The 23,304-nt window shown below is 38.4% G+C and overlaps 1 protein-coding gene across 3 annotated transcripts; it reads left to right on the top strand.

Annotated features, from left to right (window-relative positions):
- Positions 1-499: 499 nt before the first annotated feature.
- LOC133980397 (ATP-binding cassette sub-family G member 4-like) lies at positions 500-22,460 on the top strand. 3 transcript variants are annotated; one of them, XM_062419107.1, is made up of 15 exons: positions 500-550; positions 596-755; positions 6,261-6,378; positions 8,578-8,710; positions 8,941-8,991; positions 9,733-9,878; positions 11,396-11,519; positions 11,704-11,818; positions 11,962-12,104; positions 12,487-12,585; positions 12,775-12,943; positions 13,099-13,199; positions 20,359-20,517; positions 20,607-20,725; positions 22,235-22,460. In XM_062419107.1, the coding sequence occupies exons 1-15, from the start codon at positions 500-502 to the stop codon at positions 22,458-22,460; spliced, it is 1,914 nt and encodes a 637-aa protein (XP_062275091.1). The 3 variants fall into 3 exon arrangements, with proteins under 3 accessions (XP_062275091.1, XP_062275088.1, XP_062275089.1); XM_062419104.1 differs by having other exon boundaries at positions 500-755; positions 11,962-12,080; positions 12,454-12,585; XM_062419105.1 differs by having other exon boundaries at positions 500-755.
- The last annotated feature ends 844 nt before the right edge of the window (positions 22,461-23,304 follow it).

Genomic DNA, 23,304 nt, shown 5'->3' with positions numbered 1-23,304 from the left:
AAGAACTGTGTACACATATGGACTGTATAGAAATTAAATGACATGTTGTTGAGAAATCAAACATAAAGGTCAAAGATATTACTGGGATTGTTTTGGTGTGATTCTCTGTGGTTATTCTTTGGCAGCCTTGTGTTTGTTTACTGCTTTCAAAAGCAGTTCCGCTCCATGATCAGTCCAAACAACTGTCACACTGATTCGTGGTTTTTAACACTTGCTGTTTTAGCATTAAGTCATCCTTTTCCTCTCTTTTGTTGTTTTTGGGGTATAATGTAAAGTACTGTGTTGTGTTGTAGCTTCAATCTGGATTGAGACCTTTTAGAAAATGACCTCCAAATATGCTCGCAAGTCATCAAATCCCATGCTGCAGCTATAAAATCCGACCGGCCAGCAGCCGATGAGCATGTTCGACCTCCCTTTGTTTCTGATTTTGTCTTTCTTACCTCCTCTGCCTCTCCTGACCATCTTCTCTTACCTCCTCTCCCACGGACAGAGAGCAGCTATGGACAATAAGGCGCTGGAACCTGATTCTGTGAGTATCCCCATGGAGGAGGCCATCATGTGTAATGGAGGGAGCCAGGCGCTGGCCCAGCCTCAGCAGCAGCAGGATGCGTCCAAGTTGACTCACCTGAAGAAGGTTGAGAATCACATCACAGAAGCACAGCGCTTCTCCCACCTGCCCAAACGCTTGGCTGTGGACCTAGAGTTCATTGACCTCTCCTACACCATTCAGGAGGGACCATGCTGGAGGAGGAGAGGTAACACACATCCACCCACTTTTCTTTCGTCAGTCATGTCTTTTAACCAGTTTGTTAGGAGTGAGGTCATAAGCTGCATATAGTCAAGGTTCCATCGAAATGTTAAAAAGAAGAGTAAAAGTAGGCAGAAGACTCATGGTGCACCAAACTTTCTTACATTCTCAAAATCTCTTAACTCTTCTTCTCCATTTGGGGTATTGATGGTGATGATGGGGTTGCGGAGGTCTATCCAAAATCATGCATATGATTGACAAAATCTTCATGCTCATAAGACGACGGGTCAGTTTCCTTGAGATACTATTAAGTCTTCATCCTTGAAGCCCTTTTCTAGCAAAAAAAAGAAAATACTTCCATCAAAGCAGAATGTAAATTCCACATTTGCATATCTTGTCTATCAGTCTCCTCACAGGCTAAAGGCCGCAGTCAAAATTGAGCCTACCATCATCTGGCAGTAGAAATTCTTGGCAGCTTGACAGAGGATTGGGACCACAACCTGTTTCTGCAGTAAAGATGTCACAAGACACTTGATGTAGATTAGTATTCACTTGTAATGAATTAATTTCCCCCACATCAGAAACATATGTTAAATGAGCCTTCAGATACTGTACTACCTGAACTACCAAAACACTTTTAGAGATGACAAACTCTAAAACACACACTATAAACAGAATCAAAGACACTTGCTAGCATAGCAACAGTTCCTCGAATATAATCTGAATATCATCTCATTGTCAGGCCAATACTGTACTTTATGTTTTGCAACCTGTTAATTTACAGCTCAAAGAAGAGTAAACTATTGAGTGTTGTGGAAAATATGGCAAAATACATTTGTTCCTACAATATTTGCTAGCACAGTTAGCTTTGCGTAAGCTAATGTAGTTGCAGCTACAAGGCTAGTAACAAGTGAATGCTCGTTGTTCAGCTATATTTACACAAAGCAGAAGTGGAACAGAAGTTACTCAGGATATTTTTGATAGATGAAAACATTTAAATGTATTGTATGTAATCAGAATTTAACGTTTTGTAGTCATATTACAAGACAAGTGGTCAGTCTTTGATACTGAAAGTATACATCATGATGCAAGTCAAACAGAAATCTGCAAATGTTAGGTGTATGATGTTCGGTCTGTTCAGTTGTGTTTCGAGTAGGAGGGCCATCATATCAGTTGGGTTTCTAGCCCAGCAGCCACAGAGAGGACAAATCACCTTCATTTGGTCTTGCAGCAGCTCTGTCCTCTGCAAGTAGCAGAGGACAGAGTGAAAAAAATCCTGTAACTAGGAATATTTCTCTCTCTATTGTCTTCACTTTGTTTCTCCCTGTACTCTCTCATGTCATTAACACCAGTACAATAAACCAGTAGCACATGACTGACTGAGCTGTAAGCGATAAATTACTCACAGTAATTGTAGCAAACCCTTTATTGATCTTTGTTGTCGAGCTCATTTCCCCACACAGAGACAGAGGGGAACTGCAGAGGGAGCAGGTCTGATTGTTTCTGACACACTGTCCTCCTCAGGATCCATCAGTGTCCATGGATCTCACAGAGAGGATCAATGGAAATTCTACTGATAGACAATAATATAAAAGGCACAAACTTTTAAATGTGCTGCCATTGTGTGTATTTTAGTCAATACAGATCAAAATCATTTGCACTGAAGGTAACGATCGCTATGCAGCTCAGACTTCAGTCACTGCATCTTCTGTTAAATGAATTGTTTACATACAGAACATCCCACGTATGTTTTCTGTGCAGATACAGTCAAGAACAAATGTTTTATTCAGCTCAGGCCTATACACACACTTTTTATTCAGTATATTGCTCAGCAACAACCTGCTCATACCCTCTTTTCATGACAGATTTATTGCACCGTGGTTGGTTTTAATGAAGTAACAAACTACAAATCACAGCCGAGCTAAAAATAGTGATTTCACCAGTGAGTGGAGCTCCCAAAAAGCTTTGATGACTCAGTATATTCAGTTCAGCTCGAGGATTTGTGGTTCAAAATTGTTCAGTCATGTACTGACCTCATATTGACTTAAATGTTAGCCTGATGGTTAGGTGTTACAGGAAAGGGAAACTGAATTATTAAATAAATCAAAAGCATTTATCCCTTCTTTTGAAGCATTAAGGATGTTTCTGTAAAGGTGGTATTTTTGGCCTGAGAGTGATGATACTGGAAATGTCAAGGAGTAAAGTATCACTAGTTATCTCTTAAGTAATAGCTTAAGGAGCAGCTGTGTGGTGAGAAGTTAACTAGATGTACATTTGTGAAAACAACCAGCTGGTCTTCATCCTTTTCTCTTGTAGAGAACTGAAAAATACTGCTTACTGTACAGAACAAAGAACAAATCTCACCTTTGTGTCTTTTTTCTAAGAATGTTTTCGGGTGTAGCATCTTCCTTGCCTCATTCTTGCCCGCCAAGCCGTAATGGGCTTCAGTCACACCATTGAGAGCAGTATAGTGTTTCATTCAGAAGCAACAGTGTTTGTTTTTGTCTAAAAGCTTTTGGGAGACCTACCGTAAGTATCAGTATTCAGTAGATGTGTGCAAACTGCTGGAAGATTGTAAACCAGCTGGTCTCTAACAATAAGCTAGGTCTGATGTTAAGTGTATTGTGTCCATGTGACATGAGTACACTCTCTGAGGTTTCCAGTAAGTGCTGCATTGCCTGAGACAGGTTAGGTCATCAATAATGTAGATGACTGCATGAGCCAAAGGACAGAGGAGAGGATAGAAGTGGAGAGGAGACTTTTGACTTTTTAGCCATCCATCTCTCATCTACCTATCCCTCACACATACACAGTCACACACACTTTAAACTCCACCAAAGCGTGTGTGGCAAGGGGTAAATTTAGCTGATTCGGTTTTACCAAGGTACAACTATGCCAGTTTAGTGCCCTTCAAGCTCCAAACAGCCCTGTCACACATTCTTTGAAACATGTCAAGGCAATTCACAAAACGATGCAATCTCAGCCTAAAGCCAGGCATACACTGTGCGATTTCAGTCTGATTGTCATGAGTCATTTGTCGTGCAGTGTACAGGGGGTAACAAGAGGCGCTTAACGTCTCCCAACTGGAAATCGGATGGCCGGATGAATTTCAGACATTTTGGTCACCCCTCATGGAGCCACAAACTTCTTCCCCTAAATTCTCTGAAAAAAAAATGTCCTCACTGCAGCTGCAAATTACTTGTGCTGGTATTTTTAAAACAAAACATTGCTAAAATTGCACAGTGTATGCCCGGCTTGATGGGGCACAAAGACCAGCCCTTTGAATAGTGACTCAGGGTCAACTAGCCCACTACCCTGCAACCTTTGTATTTTGTGTTGTCAGAATACTTGGGCCCCAGTATATACAGCCGCTCATAGAAACTTCCCGCAGATAGTAAAGACAGTAGAGATAACACATGATGATGCATGTCTTACCTCTTATGGAGAGGGGATGTACAGCACTGTCCACCTGAAACCTGCCCCAGGTAACACTGTCACTGATGCTCCCTTACCTGCCTTAGCACTGTAAGGCTGTTAGCCTTCACCGGAGCTGCATACAGAACCTTCCCCTTCACACTCTCAAGGTTCCCCAGGCTTAGAGAGACAAAAGACAGAAGCCTTCTTTCTTTTGGAAATGTTAGTGGCTCCTCTCCCCATGGCTGACTGAAGGAGTCCAGTGCTGATGCAGACAGGGACCTGCCCTCTCAGCCTCTGCAGAAGTCTCAGACTTTACACCAGACTGCTCTGACAGCTGTTGTGGTGTTTTCCAGTCCAACCCATCCATTGGTCTCAGGTGGCCCGGTGTCATAATGCAAGCCCTCACAAAACAGCTCCGCACTGTCCCTGAGTAGATGCTGTCAAGCTGGATCAGAGGAGTGTGGAAGATGGGCTCCTCACACACCTACAAACCTGGCCCCACATCCACTTCTTCATTTACCAGAGGATAGGAGAGGAGAGGAGAGGAGAGGAGAGGAGAGGAGAGGAGAGGAGAGGAGAGGAGAGAAAACAAGGAGAAGAGAGGAGAGGAGATGTAAAGTGAAGTGAGGCAGGGTGAAATGTGCGCTAGGAAACATATATTTAAATTCCTCTCAAGCTTTAAAGACACTACATGAATTGTAAACACTTTTTTATTGATGTGTTGCTCAGTTTGAGTCCAACATCTGAATGCACGGGTTCTAACTTGTTTGAAATGTCCTTTCAATAGTTAGTTAGTACAGGGACTGTTTGCACAGCCACAGTACACAATGTGTCACAGCACTGTGTAAATGAAGCACGCAGTTTTAGGAGTTTCTCAGTATTTTTACAATAGAATTGTGGATGTGGTTTTTTGTCCGTTTCCTAATCCTTTCATCAATCATATCCAACTTGTTGAAAGAATATATACACCACATACACTGAAGGCATTTCTCAAATGTCTTTGCATCTAAAATAACAGCAAATATCTGATGAATTTTGGCCCAAACAATATTATTTCCAGAGTTGCTCTACAATCTATCTGAAGCATGATTAGCTATCAAGATCTACTCCATTCCCCGTCTTATGTGTAATACAAAAACCCCTCTGAGGTGCATTAAAAGGGCTTGTCAGAAGACTCTACAGACAGCATCAATGTAAAGAAGTCTTGGAAATGTGACAAATATATTGACTTTGTGTGAATTTTCTTCCTCAAACATCATCATCACATCATGACCTTTAGAAAAATGTAGCACACATTTAACACACGTTTTTACTATTTACAACAGACATAATGATGTAATGGGCGGGTATGAGAGGCAGAGAGGCAGTTATTATATTATTCAAAAAAGAGTTATGAAAGAAAATGTGATTAAAAACAACTTCTCGTCCAAATTTAGATAATCAGGTTTCTTTTTTTTCTCTGAAAACATACTTTGATATAGAAATAGGTTTTGAAAAAAGTGACATCAAGAGACAACAAAAAAAAACACTTAGAAAAACCACATATCCAAAACAGATCTCAGCACTAGTTATTCTCAACATTACATTTTGTTTTGAATAAACATCCATTATCCTGTTGAGGATCACAGGGGGGGGGGGGGGGGGTTGAGTCTATCCCAGCATGCAATGAGCAAGAGACAGATGCTCATAGATAAGGGAATATTCTGTCTATGTTGTGGCAATGAAAACCACTGAATGTGGTATTGTGAGTTGCCTCTAGTTTTTTTGTAGTTTCACTGAAGAGTCATTTGATCCTCTCACGATTCATTTCATCAGTCGTGCTCTGATATCAGTGTTGGTATTAGTTCATTTAAATCAAACACATGCAGACAGAAACTAAAGCAAAACACTCATATATCATTCATTGTCCATCATGGCATTCTGGGTAAATTCTCTTGTCACAGCAGCTAAATAAACATTTCACATATACATAACACTTCTTGTGTCTTCAGCGTTCATACGAGCACCTGACTGTTTGGTTTAAGACATGCTTGAAAAATTGTGGTCCTGTCTTTTAATAAAGCCAAGCTGAAGTGAAATGGTCTGTTGTCGCCAGGTTTCAAAGCCTTACTGAAGTGCCTGTCTGGGAGATTCTGCAGTCGAGAGCTGATAGGAATCATGGGGCCCTCTGGGGCTGGGAAATCCACTTTGATGAATATTCTGGCTGGATACAGGTGAGACGACAAAGGTCCGCTTTATAGTTATGGCAAAAGAATAGTAACCTTGTCTTCAATATTATGAGAAAGTAAATGAATATTTATTTTAAAAGGTTGATGAAATAAATTAACAATTTTGTCATGTAGAAAAGCCATTTCTCAACAAACTACCAAGCAGGTTAACACAATTAGGAGGAATCTCAGGAATCTTGTAGTAATCCTGCATATGTAGTTCAGTACATATACATGAATTCAAGCCTTAACAGTTGGTGTAGAAACCCATGTGTCTGTGTATGGGTCAGTGACAAAAAAAGGTTGGCAAGATGAGAAATTCAAAAATGTCTTAAAAATAGTTTTAAAAGCAGCATCAGGTTTATTTATGTAGATTTTGTATTTTTGTTGGTTTTATGTCATTTGAAATGACATTTGCACCATTTTTTTATACCAAAAGTAAGACTGAATGCTCCTGAGAATGTCCCATGGTGTAACTACAAAGAATGATAAAAAAAAATCAATATTTGAATCACCTACATTATATTTAAGTGTATTTATGAAAATAATTACTTCATTTTAAAACATCAAATGAAAAGAAGAAATCTGAAATCTGAAAACACTGAAAATCAAATATGACAGTCGACAAGGTTCAGTGAACTTGGTTTTTCATGTTATTTCAGTTTAGAAAAAGGAGCATGTGACAGCAAGAAATGATTAGGATATTATACTTTAAAACCAGTCAAGAAACAATCATTGTAATTTTATTTAATAAATGAACTCATTCCTTCAACTTGAGAGAGAGAGAGAGAGAGAGAGAGAGAGAGAGAGAGAGAGAGAGAGAGAGAGAGAGAGAGAGAGAGAGAGAGAGAGAGAGAGAGAGAGGGAGGGAGGGGAAGGATCTGGTTCCAGTCTTCCATCAGGAGTTCAGAGGTTCTGGTTCAGAGATGTTATTATATAATATATATATTAGTATATTATATAATATATTATTATATTAAACGAGTCAGGTGGTTCAGAGATGATGTTATTATATTATAAAGAGGTCAGGTGGTTGAGGCAAGGTGAAGACATTCCTCCCATCCAGCTGTTTCATGCAGCAGCATTCACACATGCTGTGTGATGAGTCACTTTTTCCTTGTTAGAAGATGGCATCTAATTGGGAAAATCCATTTTATTTATTTAGTGTTATTGTTTTAGTTTTGTTTATATTAGTAATGAAATAGCAGAAATGTAAATAATTACATTTCACAGATGTTATGTTTGAGTAACATTTCTCATTTAAATTTTTAAGCTACTGTACATGTTCAAAAGTAGGTTTTTTATGATGCATCTTTAATTAGTATAATAAACTACCTATATCTAACAAAATTAGCATAATAAACGACTGATATTTGATTAAATTGTCCTCTAACAGAAAGCATTTTAATAGGACTCAAATGATCTAAGCAGTTATATGATTTTGACATTTCATTTTAAAATCAAATTTGACACCTGTTTAAGCACACAGCTTTGGTCTCAAATCAATATTTGAAATGTAATTCTTAAAGTAAATATTAATTTGAATGAATTCTTATGAATTATCAATGCTTTTCTAGGGTTACACCATGGGACATATAAACTGAGCAGGCCGGAGTAAGTCCAAAAAACATCAGTTTATGAGTAATTGTAAAGAGCTTCTAACCTTGTCAGGCAGTAGTTGTGATCGTCAGGGGTCCTTATCTGTAAAACCACTTCCTGTTATATGGCCTTCATCACAATTTTAATAAGATGATTCCCCAAATTATATTTAATATTTAGAACAATTGTATTCCATTAACCTTTATTTAATATTTAAGAGTTATAATGTAAGATCCTGCCAAGTTGATGTGCTGTTCTATTAAGAATTTGAGGGGTTTTAAGCAAGGGTTAGGGTTATTTTTTTGGTTCAAGTTTTGATGGTTACACCACTTAGACATTTTTGCCATAATCCTCTAATATATTCTCTCAAAATGGATTAAAAGCAGAAATTGTATACTCGATCACCAAGAAAAGAATGTGTGCAACGTATTCATGCGTGTATTTCCAAATTTTGACCCCTTTAAATTTGACTAAACCACAGAAACACTAAAAAGTAGTGTCATGTCATTGACCTGTATAATGTGTGCATTGCTGTTTGTCTCACTATAGTCTGTTTGGTCCATTGAATTGTCCACTATGTGCGTGTGTGTCCTCTCTGCTGTGCAGGCAAACAGGGATGAAGGGTCAGATCCTGGTAAATGGGAAACCCAGGGACTTGAGAAAATTCAGGAAAATGTCCTGCTACATAATGCAGGAGGACATGCTGCTGCCACATCTCACTGCACGAGAGGCCATGATGGTGAGCTCTACCTGAAAGGCTCATAGCACAGCCAGGAACATTTAAACTCCTAAATGATCAAAGTGTGCTTGTGTTAATGATGATGTTATTTTTGAAATTGTGTCTGAACAAGAAATTAAGTTGTTGATAGTTCATGTGCCAAAGTGCTGCAAGAAGAAACTGCCGCCTTTTGTGCTGACTGTGCAGTTTACATTACATGATTATGGCACGTATTTTCCTTTTTGCTGCAGGTTTCAGCCAACCTGAAGCTGGATGAAACTATGGATGTGAAGAAAGAACTGGTGAGCTAAACAAACATCATCCACTTGCTTAAAATACATAAGAAAAAATGGTAATAATAATAATAATAATAATAACCAACCTTAACCATACCAAAGTCATATGTAAACTCATTGGTCAGAAAGGCATCCGTTCTTAATGCCAGCTTCCAGTAGGCCCACCTGCACACTTTACATATAAAGTTACAGGGCTGCAGGTACTTGGCGCTTCGAGCACCTGCCAAACATCTGGCATTGCTATTTGTAGATCACATTATGTACCTACACACACGACTGAAAATTTCTTTTTTTCTTTTCCTAACTAAATATATTAATCAAGCTGATATGCTTTAAAGTATTTGTAAAACAATAGCATTTCATTTAGAACACAACACGCAAATCAAAGATAAAAAAGGAAAAGTAGTATATATCCCTGTTTTTAGAGTATCCAGGAATCATGGTATTATGAGGCCAGCAGAACCACATCACCTGCAAAAAAGCAAAGACCCAATCCTGATGTCACCAAACCTTAAGATTCAATCCCAAGCCCCGATTTATTTTCTGGCATTTTCATGCTTGCATCATCATCACATCTAGGCCACAAACAGTTTAGTACAGTAGGTGTAAATGTGAAAAGGAGGGTGTTTTTTATTTGCAAACTGAAATTGTCTTTAATCTGGCTTCTGTCTTGCTCTCTGTTATCTGGCTTCTCTCTTGCTCTCTGTTATCTGGCTTCTGTCTTGCTCTCTGTCTTTCTCTGTCCAGGTGAATGAGATTCTCACTGCTTTAGGGCTTCTCGAATGTGCTCACACTCGGACCAGCTCGCTGTCAGGGGGACAGTGTAAACGGCTGGCCATCGCCCTCGAGCTGGTCAACAATCCACCAGTCATGTTCTTTGACGAGCCCACCAGGTGAGACAGACTGACACCGATTTTTTGTTTATGGTTAAATATAGGTTTGTTTTATGTACGTCATCCAAAATGCTCTGTACAGTAGTCATTAGTCTACAGATGGTGGAAAATGTTGGGATTTTAATACATTACAAAACTACAAAGTTATCTTGTGTTTTTCCATTTTCTACAAACAATTTGAAAGTTCATTTGTCAATAGATACATCTTAAATATTAACTTTGAGATTAAACATTTAAATTAAAGATGATTTTGTTACAGGAAAGCCAAAATACTGGGGAAAAAAACCCAAAGGCAGACTCAGTGGGTCCTGACAGCATCTGGGTGCATATTTATAATGAGTCTTCTGACAGTTGGACATATGGTGTTAGAAAAACTTTTGAAACCCTTACAATGATATTCTTAATTATAGTGGTACCATCTGCCAAATGTGGGCGGTTCAACTCTCTGGGACACTAGCTCTCTGATAAAATTAACTCTTGTAAAAAAAAATTTTAAAAAGTAAAACATTTAAAAAGAGTCCTGGGTTAGTCTCTCGTGGAAACCTTAACAATAAAATAGCTCTGTGTATCCAGATATTACAGGAGCCAACTTTATTTAATCAATCAATCAATCAATCTTTTTTTATATAGCGCCAAATCACAATAACAGTCATCTCAAGGCACTTTACACATATAGAGCAGGTCTAGACCATACTTTTTAATCTCATTCAAAGAGACCCAACATTCCCACATGAGCAAGCACTTGGCCACAGTGGCAAGGAAAAACTCTCTTTTAACGGGAAGAAACCTCAAGAAGAACTAGGCTCAAAGTGGGCGGCCATCTGCCTCGACTGGTTGGGGTTGAGAGGGGTGAGGGGTGGGGGAGAGAGAAAGGATAGGAGAGAGAAGCACATTGAAAAAAATCTACATTGATGATTTATGGTATCTATGGAGAGACAAAGGTTGGTGGATAACCTTTCTGCCCTCCTCTATTTATGCTCTGTTCAGCTTTAGTGCAAATATCTAGGTGGTCATGCTCCAAAGAAACAAATGCTCCAGGTTGTTGGTTACAAAGGTTTTCATTGACAAGATGACCACCACCTAAGTGTGTCTCTACAGGTTTTCCGTAGTGAGCCACACTTTTTTTAAAGCATAATTCCGGTTTATTAAAACTTTGATTTTCTGCTATGATAACATTATACTCACCAAGTCACATTCTGAGATTGAATTCTGCAATTTTGCTGGAAAAAGAAGTCAGATGTATCAAGAACAATGAGCCATCAGACAGGTTGTCAACCAAACCAAAAGTTAGCTAAACCTTTTCTAGTGGGGAAAACAAAGAACAGCACAATTACTACTCAAACTGTGCCCAAACAAACATCAAACCACTGACCATAGTTGGGTAACTTAAACTTTTAGAACAGATAATGTGGATAAACCATTGGCTTGTTTACAACCTGCCTTTATCATGCTGAGTTACTATTAGCAATGTTACTATGTTCCCAGATCTCAGCATTTCATTATGTATTTCTCTGCAGTGGATTAGACAGTGCATCATGCTACCAGGTGGTGTCCTTAATGCGTTCTCTGGCATTGGGAGGACGGACCATCATCTGCACCATCCACCAACCCAGTGCCAAACTGTTTGAGATGTTTGACAAGGTATGTATCTGTCAATAAATGAGGGAATTCACAGATGGATGAAACCAGTATATATTTGTTATATGGGAAGCTGTGGTGCCTGCTCGTCATGTAACATTCCACGCAGATTTTGGATGCTTAAATAAAACCTTTCTTTTGAAAGGTCATTCATGTGTCTACCTTGAATAATCTTGTCCTCTCACAGCTCTACATTCTCAGTCAGGGTCAGTGTATCTACAAAGGTTCAGTCCCCTACCTCATCCCCTATCTGAAGACTCTGGGACTTTACTGTCCTACCTACCACAACCCTGCAGACTTCAGTATGTTCACTTCACATTGATTCAGTCCATCAATACATCTTGTGTGAAAAATTGATCGCACTCAATTTGTGCAGAGTGATTATGATAAACATTTCTAATTCATTTGTTACCTTTTTATCTTCCTGCTTTTGTCTCTGGTTCAGTTATTGAAGTGGCGTCAGGAGAGTATGGGGACTTAAACCCGGTGCTGTTTGAGGCAGTGCAAGGTGGAATGTGTGCAATAGAGGAGAAGAAGAACCAGTGTGATAACAATGGCCCATCAGTCTGTGCAACAAAGTACCCCAGGGTGCGTAGAAGATGATGTGCTGGTGTGCTGCAGTCTTGGCTGGATTACCAACAGCTGTCGATAAATTATGCTTTTTGTGATTTTCTGTTATACTGTTACGATGTTGCATGTTAAAGATTGTCAAAGTTCCAAAACTTGATGTTCCAAAACATATGTAGAAATTGTCCCTGCAAATCAAAAGTCAGGGCTGGTTTCTGAGGCAAAATAGGTTGCTGGGAATTGGAGGGGACTGCCAAAATCTCACTTTTGCCATATGATCCGACAGCAAGTTAATCCGTCCCTGACTGCAGTACACTGTGCTGTGTTGCACTTTTGTGAAATTGGGTATAATTATAGTCACATTTTTCAGTGTAATGAGATAATCTGCTTCCATTTTCTCCAGGATGCTGGACACATAGAGAGCCATACGTTTGCCACAAGCACACTAACACAGTTCTGTATCCTCTTCAAGAGAACATTCATCACTATATGTCGAGACCAGGTGGGTGAATACATAAATATCATAGTTGTCCACTGGTCTTCAACACATGTGGAAAAAATACCTCTACCAGATGATATATTATTTTGACATAAAGACATTTTACAAAATAATGCTAAAACAAGCAGGCAGTTTAATAATCCAAGTTTGAGACTGGATGTTTATTTTGTCCTACTTTCGCTCTGTTCTCAGGTTTTGACCCACCTCAGACTGATATCCCACATTGCCATAGGTGTGTTAATAGGCTTGCTCTATCTGAACATTGGCAATGATGCCAGCAAGGTCTTCAACAACACTGGATTTCTCTTCTTTTCTATGCTCTTCCTCATGTTTGGGGCTCTCATGCCAACTGTGTTAACCTGTGAGTATGAGCCAGGGGAGGGAGCAGCAACATATTTGCATTCTGTTTATTGTTGATGCTGTTGTGCCAATCACTGATGTCTAGTTTCAATGTACTACATGTTCTGAGTTGTGTTGACTGTTCTATGTAAAGATTTATAATGCACTGTCTGTCAGTTCCTCTGGAGATGTCTGTGTTCCTGAGGGAACATCTAAACTACTGGTACAGCCTGAAAGCCTACTACCTGGCCAAGACCATGGCTGATATTCCATTCCAGGTGAGTTGGTGGTGCTGGGGTCAGAGGGGTTGCTGGGTGGAATCACTAAAAACTGCTGACAATCCACATGAAACAAAAAAGTACATCTCCATAGTACAGCACTACAGTCTAGTGTTAGTTGAATGTACTACTCAGCTCTTGAAGTGGATTACACATTGCCAGCATCTCCACAGGATTGGACCTCTGGTGAGTTCCCAGTTAAAGAAGCAGTTCACACTTTGATTTTCTTTTTTTTTTTTTTTTTTTTTTTCTTTTTTTTTTTTTTTTCTTCTTTTTAATGGGAACAGGCATATACAATGTATAAACCGACAATACACTGACCAATACACAAACCGACAGAAGACAAACACACAAAACACTACAACAACAACAACAACAACAACAACAAAAAAAGGATGTGAAACTACTAAAATTATATCAACAGTAACTACTTAGTATACCTTCATTCAAAAGTAAGTTTTTCCCATTTTTTGTTATGCATTTCTATCTTGTCTTGATTGGATGCGATAATTTTTTCCAAAAGAAATTGGCATCGCACTTTATTTCTAAAAAAAGCCAAATTCAGAAGTGTTTTTGTTTGGGTCTTAAAAATAAATATTTTCCCCAAAAGGATGATGGTGTTCACAATCTGTGGGCAGTTTATCTCCAGTACTCCCAACAAAATATTTAATGGTGTAAATTCGAAGTGAATATTTTTGGGTCTTAGCCACTTTTGAATGTCTAACCAAAATCTGACTACATGTGTACAATAAAAAAATAAGTGTAACTGATCCTCCACTTCTTCATTGCAAAATTTACATAATGGAGAGTGGTTAATATTAAAAATATTTAATTGTTTATTTGTGGCGGTAATTCTATAGAAAATCTTAATTTGAAAAATTCTAGAATATGAATCAATTGTTCTTGTGTAAATGGACCTAAAATAATCTTTCCAGGGAATCAAAGTGTTAAACTCATCTTCCCAAAAGGAGCAGGCTGCGTGTGGAAACAGAGACAGACATCTGCTAAATAAGAAAAAATTATACATCATTTTATTTATCTTAATTTTTGTTAACCATTTAAGAGATTTTTGAACTGGGGCACTAACCTGCTGATTGTTGCTAGAATTTTTTAATTTCCTCCTCCAATTTAATGGCACTGTAGAAAGCAGTTGATTAAAATTATAACTGTCACATAATTGTCCATATTTTTTATTAAACTGTTCATATGAAAGAAAGTTACCTGCATTATCAAGAAGATCATTTATAAAAATAATTCCTTTACTCTGGAAATGCTTCCATAAGAAAGGTTTTCCATTAATTAACAATGAAGAATTCATCCATATTATTTGATACTGGATCTCGTTTAATGAATTTGGGGGATAGTACTGGAAACTTAACCAAGCTTTGACTGCATCTTTAAAAAATGGCGAAAGGTTACCCAGTGGTTCTTTTAGTAGCCAGTCCACATGTTGCGGCATCAACTGAAAAAAAGGAAACAATTTACACTCAAAAAACGTGTATACTGTAGCTAACGTTCGGCTTATTCTCCAATGAGTATTGTGGTAGATTTTGTTAACCCAAGATGCTTTCAAGGCTAGATCCATGGCTATAATGTTCTTCAAATTTAATCCACCATTTGCATAGGAGTTATATACATACTGTCTTTTAATCTTGTCAGGTTTATTGTTCCAAAGGAATTTAAACATTTTTTGTTCAATAAATTTAAACAAGGATGCTTCCGGAGAGGGAAGTGTCATGATCAAATAAATAAACTGGGGAATTACCAACGTATTAATTAATATTACTCTTCCTTGTAGGGACAAAATATTTCCTCTCCACGGTTGCAATACTTTTTCTATTTTCTCTATTTTTCGTTCATAATTTATTTTGACTAGATCTTTCGGATTTTCAGGAATATGAATGCCAAGTACATCAATGGCGCCGTTACTCCATTTAACTGGAGCAGGGCATTGTAAACTGAAATCTGTTCCTCTTAATGTGCCTATCCTCATGATAGTACATTTCTCAAAATTAGGCTCTAATCCAGATAATCTGGCAAACAGTTTTAAATCCTCAATCAAAGCGTGTAAGGAGCTTTTTTCTGGATGCAGAAAAAAGATGGCATCATCTGCATATAAAGTTATTTTTGCTTCGAGATCATATGGTTTTAAACCTACAATACAATGATTATTTCGAATTCGATTGGCTAAGATTTCAATACTAAATAAAAATAAATATGGAGACAGTGGACACCCCTGGCGAACTCCTCTAGAAAGGGTAAAGGGGTTAGATAGATGTCCATTATTAATTATTCGACTAGTTGGTGAATTATATAACACCTTCACCCATTTTACAAGGCTTACCCCGAAATTAAAAAAGCAAAGTGTTTTCTGGATAAAGTCCCATCTTACTTTATCGAAGGCTTTTTCAAAATCAGCAATAAATAAAAGTCCAGGTTTTTTCTCTTGATCATAATATTCTATAGTGTCAAGGAGATGCCGTATATTATCACCAATGAAACGCCCTTTAATAAAACCTGTTTGGTCGTATTTAATTATTTGATCAATTATTCTTTTTATTCTTAATGCGATACATTTTGATAATATTCGGGTATCAACGCAGAGAAGTGTCAAAGGTCTCCAATTTTTTAAATATCCCGGATCTTTATAATTTCCTTGTGAATCCTGCTTTAATAATAACGTAATGATGCCCTCTTTTTGTGTCTCAGACAAAAATCCTAGATTATAGGAAAAATTAAAAGATTCTAACAGAGGTTTTTTAATTTCTTCAAAAAATACTTTATAAAACTCAATAGGAATTCCATCAATCCCTGGTGATTTACCAGAGGAAAAGGAATTAATAGCGTCTAACAGTTCTTCTTCTGAAATTGCACCTTCACAACTTTGTTGTTGATGTACCGAAAGTGCATAATCACAAGCATGTGGAAAAAATATATTAACATTCTGGCCACCGAGTGGCTCTGGCTCCTTTTCCAAAGAAAATATTGTTCTGAAGTAATCTACCTCTTCACGCAATATGTCCTGTGGCGCCATAAGTGAAACCCCATCCGTCGTATATAACTTCATTATATTTTTCTTAACTGCATTGCTTTGATTTAACCTCAGAAAATGGGCAGTACATTTCTCACCTTTTTCCATCCAGTTGGCCCTTGCTCTATTAATGATACCATTGACACGCTCAGAATATAGGTTTTCCAGTTCCAATTGTTTTTCCTTAACTAAACAAATCATTTCAGATGAAGGTTGTTGTATTTCATCCAATTTACTATTCAGCTCATTTATTTGACCAATTAAGGTCTTCTCCCTCATCAAGTACATTTTTTGTTTCCAAGAACCTATCTTAATAGCGTGACCTCTAAAAGCACACTTAAATGCTTCCCAAACATTATGCGGATTAGAGGAATTTTCATTAACTTCAAAAAAATACTCAATAAATTCTTTAGTTTTTTCAACAAAGATTGGGTCAATTAAACAAGACTGGTTAAATTTCCAGTAGCCACGCCCACGTGGATACTTTGCTGTGGTGACCTGGAGTGTGATAATTACATGATCAGATCTAAAGCGGTCACCAATGTTACATTTAGAGACCATGGGTAGTAGGGAAAAGGAGATGAGGAAATAATCAATGCGACTAGCTTGTTGTCCTCTCCGCCAAGAATATCTAATAGAATCTGGATTCTGAAACCTCCAGATATCCACCAAATCTAAAGATGCTATAAGTTCTTTAATTTCTATCAGTGCTTGAGGATGATAATTAAATGTATGCATACCTGTACGATCTTTACTTACGTCTAACACTGTGTTATAGTCACCAACTATGATATTTTGATTATTTTCTTGAGCGGATAGAACATTATGTATTTCTTCAAAAAAACATGGATTATCCTCATTAGGAGCATATATATTCATAATGTTTATACGTAGACTGTCTACCGTTAAATCTAACATAATCCATCTTCCCACTTTATCAGTTAAAACTGAATGAACTGTGTGCTGTACTTCCTTTTTAATTAAAATCATAACACCTCTTCTATTACTAAGGCCATGACAAAAATGTATAGGCCCATTCCATTCTGATCTCCACTGAGATTCATTTTCTGGCTGAGAGTGCGTCTCTTGCAAACAGAAAATTTTAACATTTTCTTTATCTTGCAGCCAAGTAAAAATTTCATTTCTTTTGGGGAAATTCGCTAAACCATTACAGTTGTAGGTGGCAATTCCGATACTACAACTTGTCATACTTTAATTTGGTAAAAGAACAGAGACAAACAAAAACAAAAAGGACCCATTGTAAGCCAAAGTGGAGCCTGAATTCATACATCCAACATAAAAGACATTAACTAACATACATATAACATACATAGACAAAAACAAAAACACCAGCCTGTATTCCCTAATCATTCCTCCACAGGTAGCATAAGCGCCATCCTATAACCCTCCTACTAGATCAATGTCTAATGGTGGAAAAACAAAAAAAATCACTAGTACACTATTGGCACTGAGTTGGGGCTAAAAATTAATGCCCCCCAAGGGTTAATAATGTCAATCCAGCCGGAAAAAAAAACAAAACAAAAAAAAAACCAAAAAAACAATCAAAACCCAGCTACATAAGCAGCCCCCCCCCCCACCTCTCCCAACCCCAACCCTCCCAGTCCCCCACTCCCAATCCCACACACACTGACTCATGTCCCGCCCGAACCACCCCACCCCCCCAGTCCTAAAAAATAAAATAAAAAAAGGAGAGAGAGAAAAAAAAAAACAGCAATAGAAAAAAATAGAACAAACAATAACCTAATAAATCAAATCTAATAAGGACAGAGGAAAAGGGGGGGGGGAAGAGAGAGAGAGAGAGAGAGAGAGAGAGAGAGAGAGAGAGAGAGAGAGAGAGAGAGAGAGAGAGAGAGAGAGAGAGCGAGAGAGCGAGAGAGAGAGCGAGAGCGTCTCAACTCTGCACGTCGGAAAGTTCACATCCAATTCAAGTCACTCAAGTCTTTGTTAGATTGTTCATCACTCACGTTGCACAAGGTTCTTCTCTGCCTCTTGTACCAGATCATGCACACTCCGATTAGCCCCTTGTTTTTTGCTCCTCTCCCATCGTTGCTGCCGCCCGCTGTGCGCCCCTGGGTGTGCAGGTTCCTGGAGTTCTGGGGCCGTGGAGAGAAGTCCTCGCTCCAAGAGTTCCTTGGCTGCCGACTGTGCGTTTCCGTAGATCTGCGAGCTTCCATCTTCATTAAACACCTTCAGTTTAGCCGGGGCCAGGATATGCGATTTTATATTCCTGGCTTTAAGTTGATCCCTGATAGGTCTGTACTGGGCTCTCTGCTGTTTCACCCGTGGGGAGAAGTCGTGATCAATGAAGATGCGCTTCCCTTTATAGATTAATTCCTTCTTCCTCCATGCCACATGTAATATATTTTTTTTTGTTTCAAAGTCCAAGAAGGTGGCAATTATTGGTCTGGCATGATCACTGCCTTCTCTGTACACACGATGCGCCCTGACAATATTAAAATCGCCAGGTATATTAAGCACCTCATTGAACAGTTTTTTGAGAAAGGCAGTCATATTTATCCCCTTCACTTTTCTCCTCTATATTGAAGATACGCACACTATTTTGCCTGGATTTATTTTCCAGGTAATCTGTGCGCTCTTCCAGCGCCGAAACTTTGTCCACCAAGTATTTGATTGATTCATGGTGCAATATTTCTGTGTCATGTAGCTCACCGACCCGGTGCTCCACCTGCTCCAATCTGCCGCTTGTTTTTTCTTGATCGACACGTAATTCCGTCATTTGCGCCATCATTATCTTTATATCTTTCACCGTTTCATCCCGAAAGACCTTGAAGTCCATTCTGAAGTCATTAATTTCTTTTGAAAGTGAAAGTTTCATATCAAGCAGCAGATCTTTTAAGTCCTTCTGGTCCGCCATGTGGGAAGTGACCGCTGCAAATTGTTTGGTGGAGCTTTTGTTTGCAGGTTTCTTTGTTGCAATGATTTTATTTACCACTGCGCCCGAGCGTAAAATCAACTTGGATTCGTCTTCCACTATCGAGTCGGACATGGGCGCAAGTGAAGCTAAATCACAGCACCATTTTTAATTCTTAGAGGTTAAGGAGACACGCGACTTACGCTACCGCTGCCGCTGCCGCTGCCGCCATCCAATGAGAATTATTGTGTATTATTATACACTTTGATTTTCTTTCCAAAGTGGAAAAGCTCTCTGCATTGTGTAGAGGCTGGTTCCAACATCACATAATACAAATCTTACCTTAAATGAGCTAGAACGGAAATTGATTAATATTTTCAGTAAAATGTACAGATTATTTTCTTGACTGATTTATTGTTTGGTCTATAATGTGTCAGAATATTGTGGAAAAAATGCTTGTCTCAAGTTCCAAGAGTCCAAGGTAACATCTTCAAATGTCTTGTTTTGTCCAGCCGACAGTTAAAAACATAAAGATATTCCATTTACTATTTCAAAAGACGAACAAAACATATACATTTGATGAGCTGGAACTCTGAATTATTGCCATTTTTGTTTGAAAAATGACTCAATTAATCAATTATTATAATTGTTGCTGGTTAATATTCTGCTGCTAATCAATTATTTGACTTGCAGTTATTGTGTTGTATGTTTCCTCAGGTGAATAAGTTGAAATATATGTGTAGTTTTCTATACTGTATGACAACTTAAGTAAGTCATTGCATTGATGCTAACCTTAAAGGAACAGTTAACCCCAAAATTGATTTAGTTCCAATAATTGTATGAAAAATCACAATTTAACAGTGTGTATCCAGTAGTCCACATGTTTTGTTACAGGTCCAAAAGCCTTTCTGTTTATATCTATTTTATTGTAATTCTATTTTCTTTATTTTGTAGAAGCTTTTTAAAGCTATTAATTTAACCCCAAACCCTTTGAAGATATTTCCTAACATGCCCCCATTGGAATTAAAAATGACCAGCCTATTCATACAACTTCAGTTGTCTGTGGTCATGCTGAGATGGAAGATCTCCAAGTTTGACCAAGTTTGTTAGGTTGTGGTAAGATTTAATACAGTTTCCAGTGACATGAGTACAAAGGAACAGTAGATATACCAAAGTTTCATTTTGGGGTGAACTATTCCTTAACAAAATAAAAGTTAATGAAGGTGTTATTTTAGGTGATCTGCCCCATCATGTACTGCAGCATAGTATACTGGATGACAGAGCAGCCTCCTGAGGCCACCCGCTACCTACTCTTCATAGCCCTGTCCACCTGCACTGCCCTGGTAGCCCAGTCCTTAGGCCTGCTGGTTGGTGCCGCCTCCACCTCATTACAGGTATTGCATGGTTTGCATGGTTAAATATAGCACATCATGACTCATGTTATACATATAAAACAGATTATGTCCTCTGCACCCATACACAGGTGGCCACATTTGTGGGACCTGTCACAGCTATCCCAGTGCTGCTTTTCTCTGGATTCTTTGTCAACTTCGACACAATCCCCAAATATTTGCAGTGGAGCTCCTATGTGTCTTATGTCAGGTGTGTACCACCACTTGTACCATCACAACACAACTACTCAGCAACAAAGTATCCGTTCACAAAAACAACAAACTATGTATTCGGGTTTACATGTACAGTTGCAATGTGGAATACTGTAAACACCCAATATTAAACCTGTTTCTCTAACAATTTATTTACTTCATTGTTTGGTCCATTGACAGCTAGGCAGAACAATGGCATTATCTCTATGTAATATCCCATTCATTGCAATTTGAAACTTATTTTAGTATGGTCATTTTGGTTTGGCCATCCTTTGTATTAAATAGGATAACACAAGATAAAAAGAATTCTGATGGGTTTTATTCAGAGAAAATGAAGGTAAACAGTGAAATTATTACACAAACTGCCCCATTTAAACATCCATTACAGTTCATAGACCACCTTACTAGTTCAATTTGGACCTACCATACTTGGTCAATATGGACTTTACGGGTACGTTCCCTTTTGATTTTTTTTAAAGTGTTGTAGATAATCTGGATGAGATGTTGGTTTATTACAATTTGTCAGATTGTCTGAACTCTGAACCATTAAGGTATTCTGCACCATCGCTTTGTTGCCAGATATCAGTAATTTACTAGAACACTTATTTGAGTGAAAATTGGATATTGGTGCCCATAATCTCCGTAAATAGATAAGTACTAAGTACTTTTGTCTAGTACCATTATTATTTCAAAATGTTCTCATTGATAAACATTGTGGCCTATATATGTTATGTCAAAAGCTAATTGGTGGATTTCCATCATATTTTCTATGAACATTCATAGTCCCTAGTGCAGTGGTCTCCAACCCTGCTCCTGGAGAGCCACTGGCTAACACACCTGAATAATGAACTCGTTATCAAGCCCTTGACAAGCTGCAGCTGCCTGACAACGAGTTCATATTAGCTGAGAGGAGACATTCTCTAGAACAGTGGTCTCCAACCCTGCTCCTGGAGAGCTACTGCCCTGCATGTTTTAGGTATCTCCTCACTCTAACTCGTTATCAAGCAGCTGAGGCTCGTCAAAGGGCTTGATAACGAGTTGATTATTAGAATCAGGTGTGTTAGAGTGAGGAGATACCTAAAACATGCAGGGCAGTAGCTCTCCAGGAGCAGGGTTGGAGACCACTGCTCTAGAAAGTTGACTATAACCTGCAGGAGGCCTTGAAGAAAGTTCATGAAGTGTTTAAACGGACAGAACTCTGAAGAACATTGCGTTTCGTCTAATGTTCAATTAGAAATTTCAGCCTAATGGTGACAGTACAGGAGAGGGCAGGAATTCACCTAAAACATTAGGATTCATCCTCACTGTGGTCACCAACCCTGCTTATTTTTATTATTCTAATAATGATCTCGTTATCAGGCAGCCACAGCTTGTCAAGGGCTTGAGAATGAGTTCATTATTCAACAGTCCTGTTTAAATTCTGAGCTATTATGACTCCAAATCAAGAAATAATTCACTGAGCTATTTGCAATTATGAATGTGGCTGATTGTTTGTTCTTTCTCACAGGTATGGCTTTGAAGGGGTGATCCTGTCCATCTATGGGATGAACCGGTCAGAGCTGGAGTGTCCGGGGAAGGTGTGTAAATTCCAACAGCCTGAAGAGGTTCTCCAGTTATTGGATGTGGAAGACGCAAAGCTCTATCTAGATTTCATTGTCCTGGGCATTTTCTTCATCATCTTCCGACTGGCCACCTACCTTGTCCTTCGTTACAAGGTCAAGTCTGAGCGATAGGTTTTGCTTGGCTCGTCTTCAAAACTCAAGGCCCTCTTTAATGCCATTCAAGACCTGGTCTCTTTTCTGTTCACAGACAACAACCTCTCTCATGTGGGAATTTATTTCATTTCATTTCACGCATTGCTGCTAAAAGGACAGAACATAAATTTTGATCTGTACTACTGCCAACAACTGCGGAGGGCAGCGACTGATGGTGCAGAGCAGTAAAGAGTCATCTTATAAATCAACATATACCTGTTTTACCTCAGATATCACACAGGTCAGTGAGGAGGGCACCACAACAAGACTGAGCCACATTCACTGCCACATCATACTGTACATTTCATATATAGAAAGGTTTTGAGAACAAGGTGAATGTTATAAAATAATACTTATCATAGTGGACATGCATATTTATTCTACACAGTGTGCTGCCACTTGGTCAGTGTTTAGATGTTAGAATGTTGGTTCATGAAACTGCCTCCTTGAGAAAAACAGAGTGTTTACATTGCTCTATCAGCCAAAAAAAGATTACAAACTGTTGCACTGGAAAAGAAGTATGATGTATTGTGCCTGAAAGACTGAAAATGATGACCATCAATGATAATCATGGGATCATTACACTGTACCCTGGATGAAAGCAGTTAGTTTGAGCTAGCTTTTGTTGCATATTTTTGTCCTCACATGACTGCGCTGGGGTGACACTTTGACTCCACAAAACATTTAATTCCTGAAAAATCTAATCATTGTTTGACCTAGATATTTTCTTAACATGTTGATAGTTGTAAATTAAGCTTTCTCATGATTGCCTTCTGAAATTTGGTATTTTTTCTACTTCCATAATATAATCTGAAATCTGTAA

This window comes from Scomber scombrus, chromosome 5 (assembly GCF_963691925.1).
Source record: "Scomber scombrus chromosome 5, fScoSco1.1, whole genome shotgun sequence".
Classification (NCBI taxonomy): Eukaryota; Metazoa; Chordata; class Actinopteri; order Scombriformes; family Scombridae; genus Scomber; species Scomber scombrus.
This window is presented reverse-complemented; position numbering and strand designations above follow the sequence as displayed.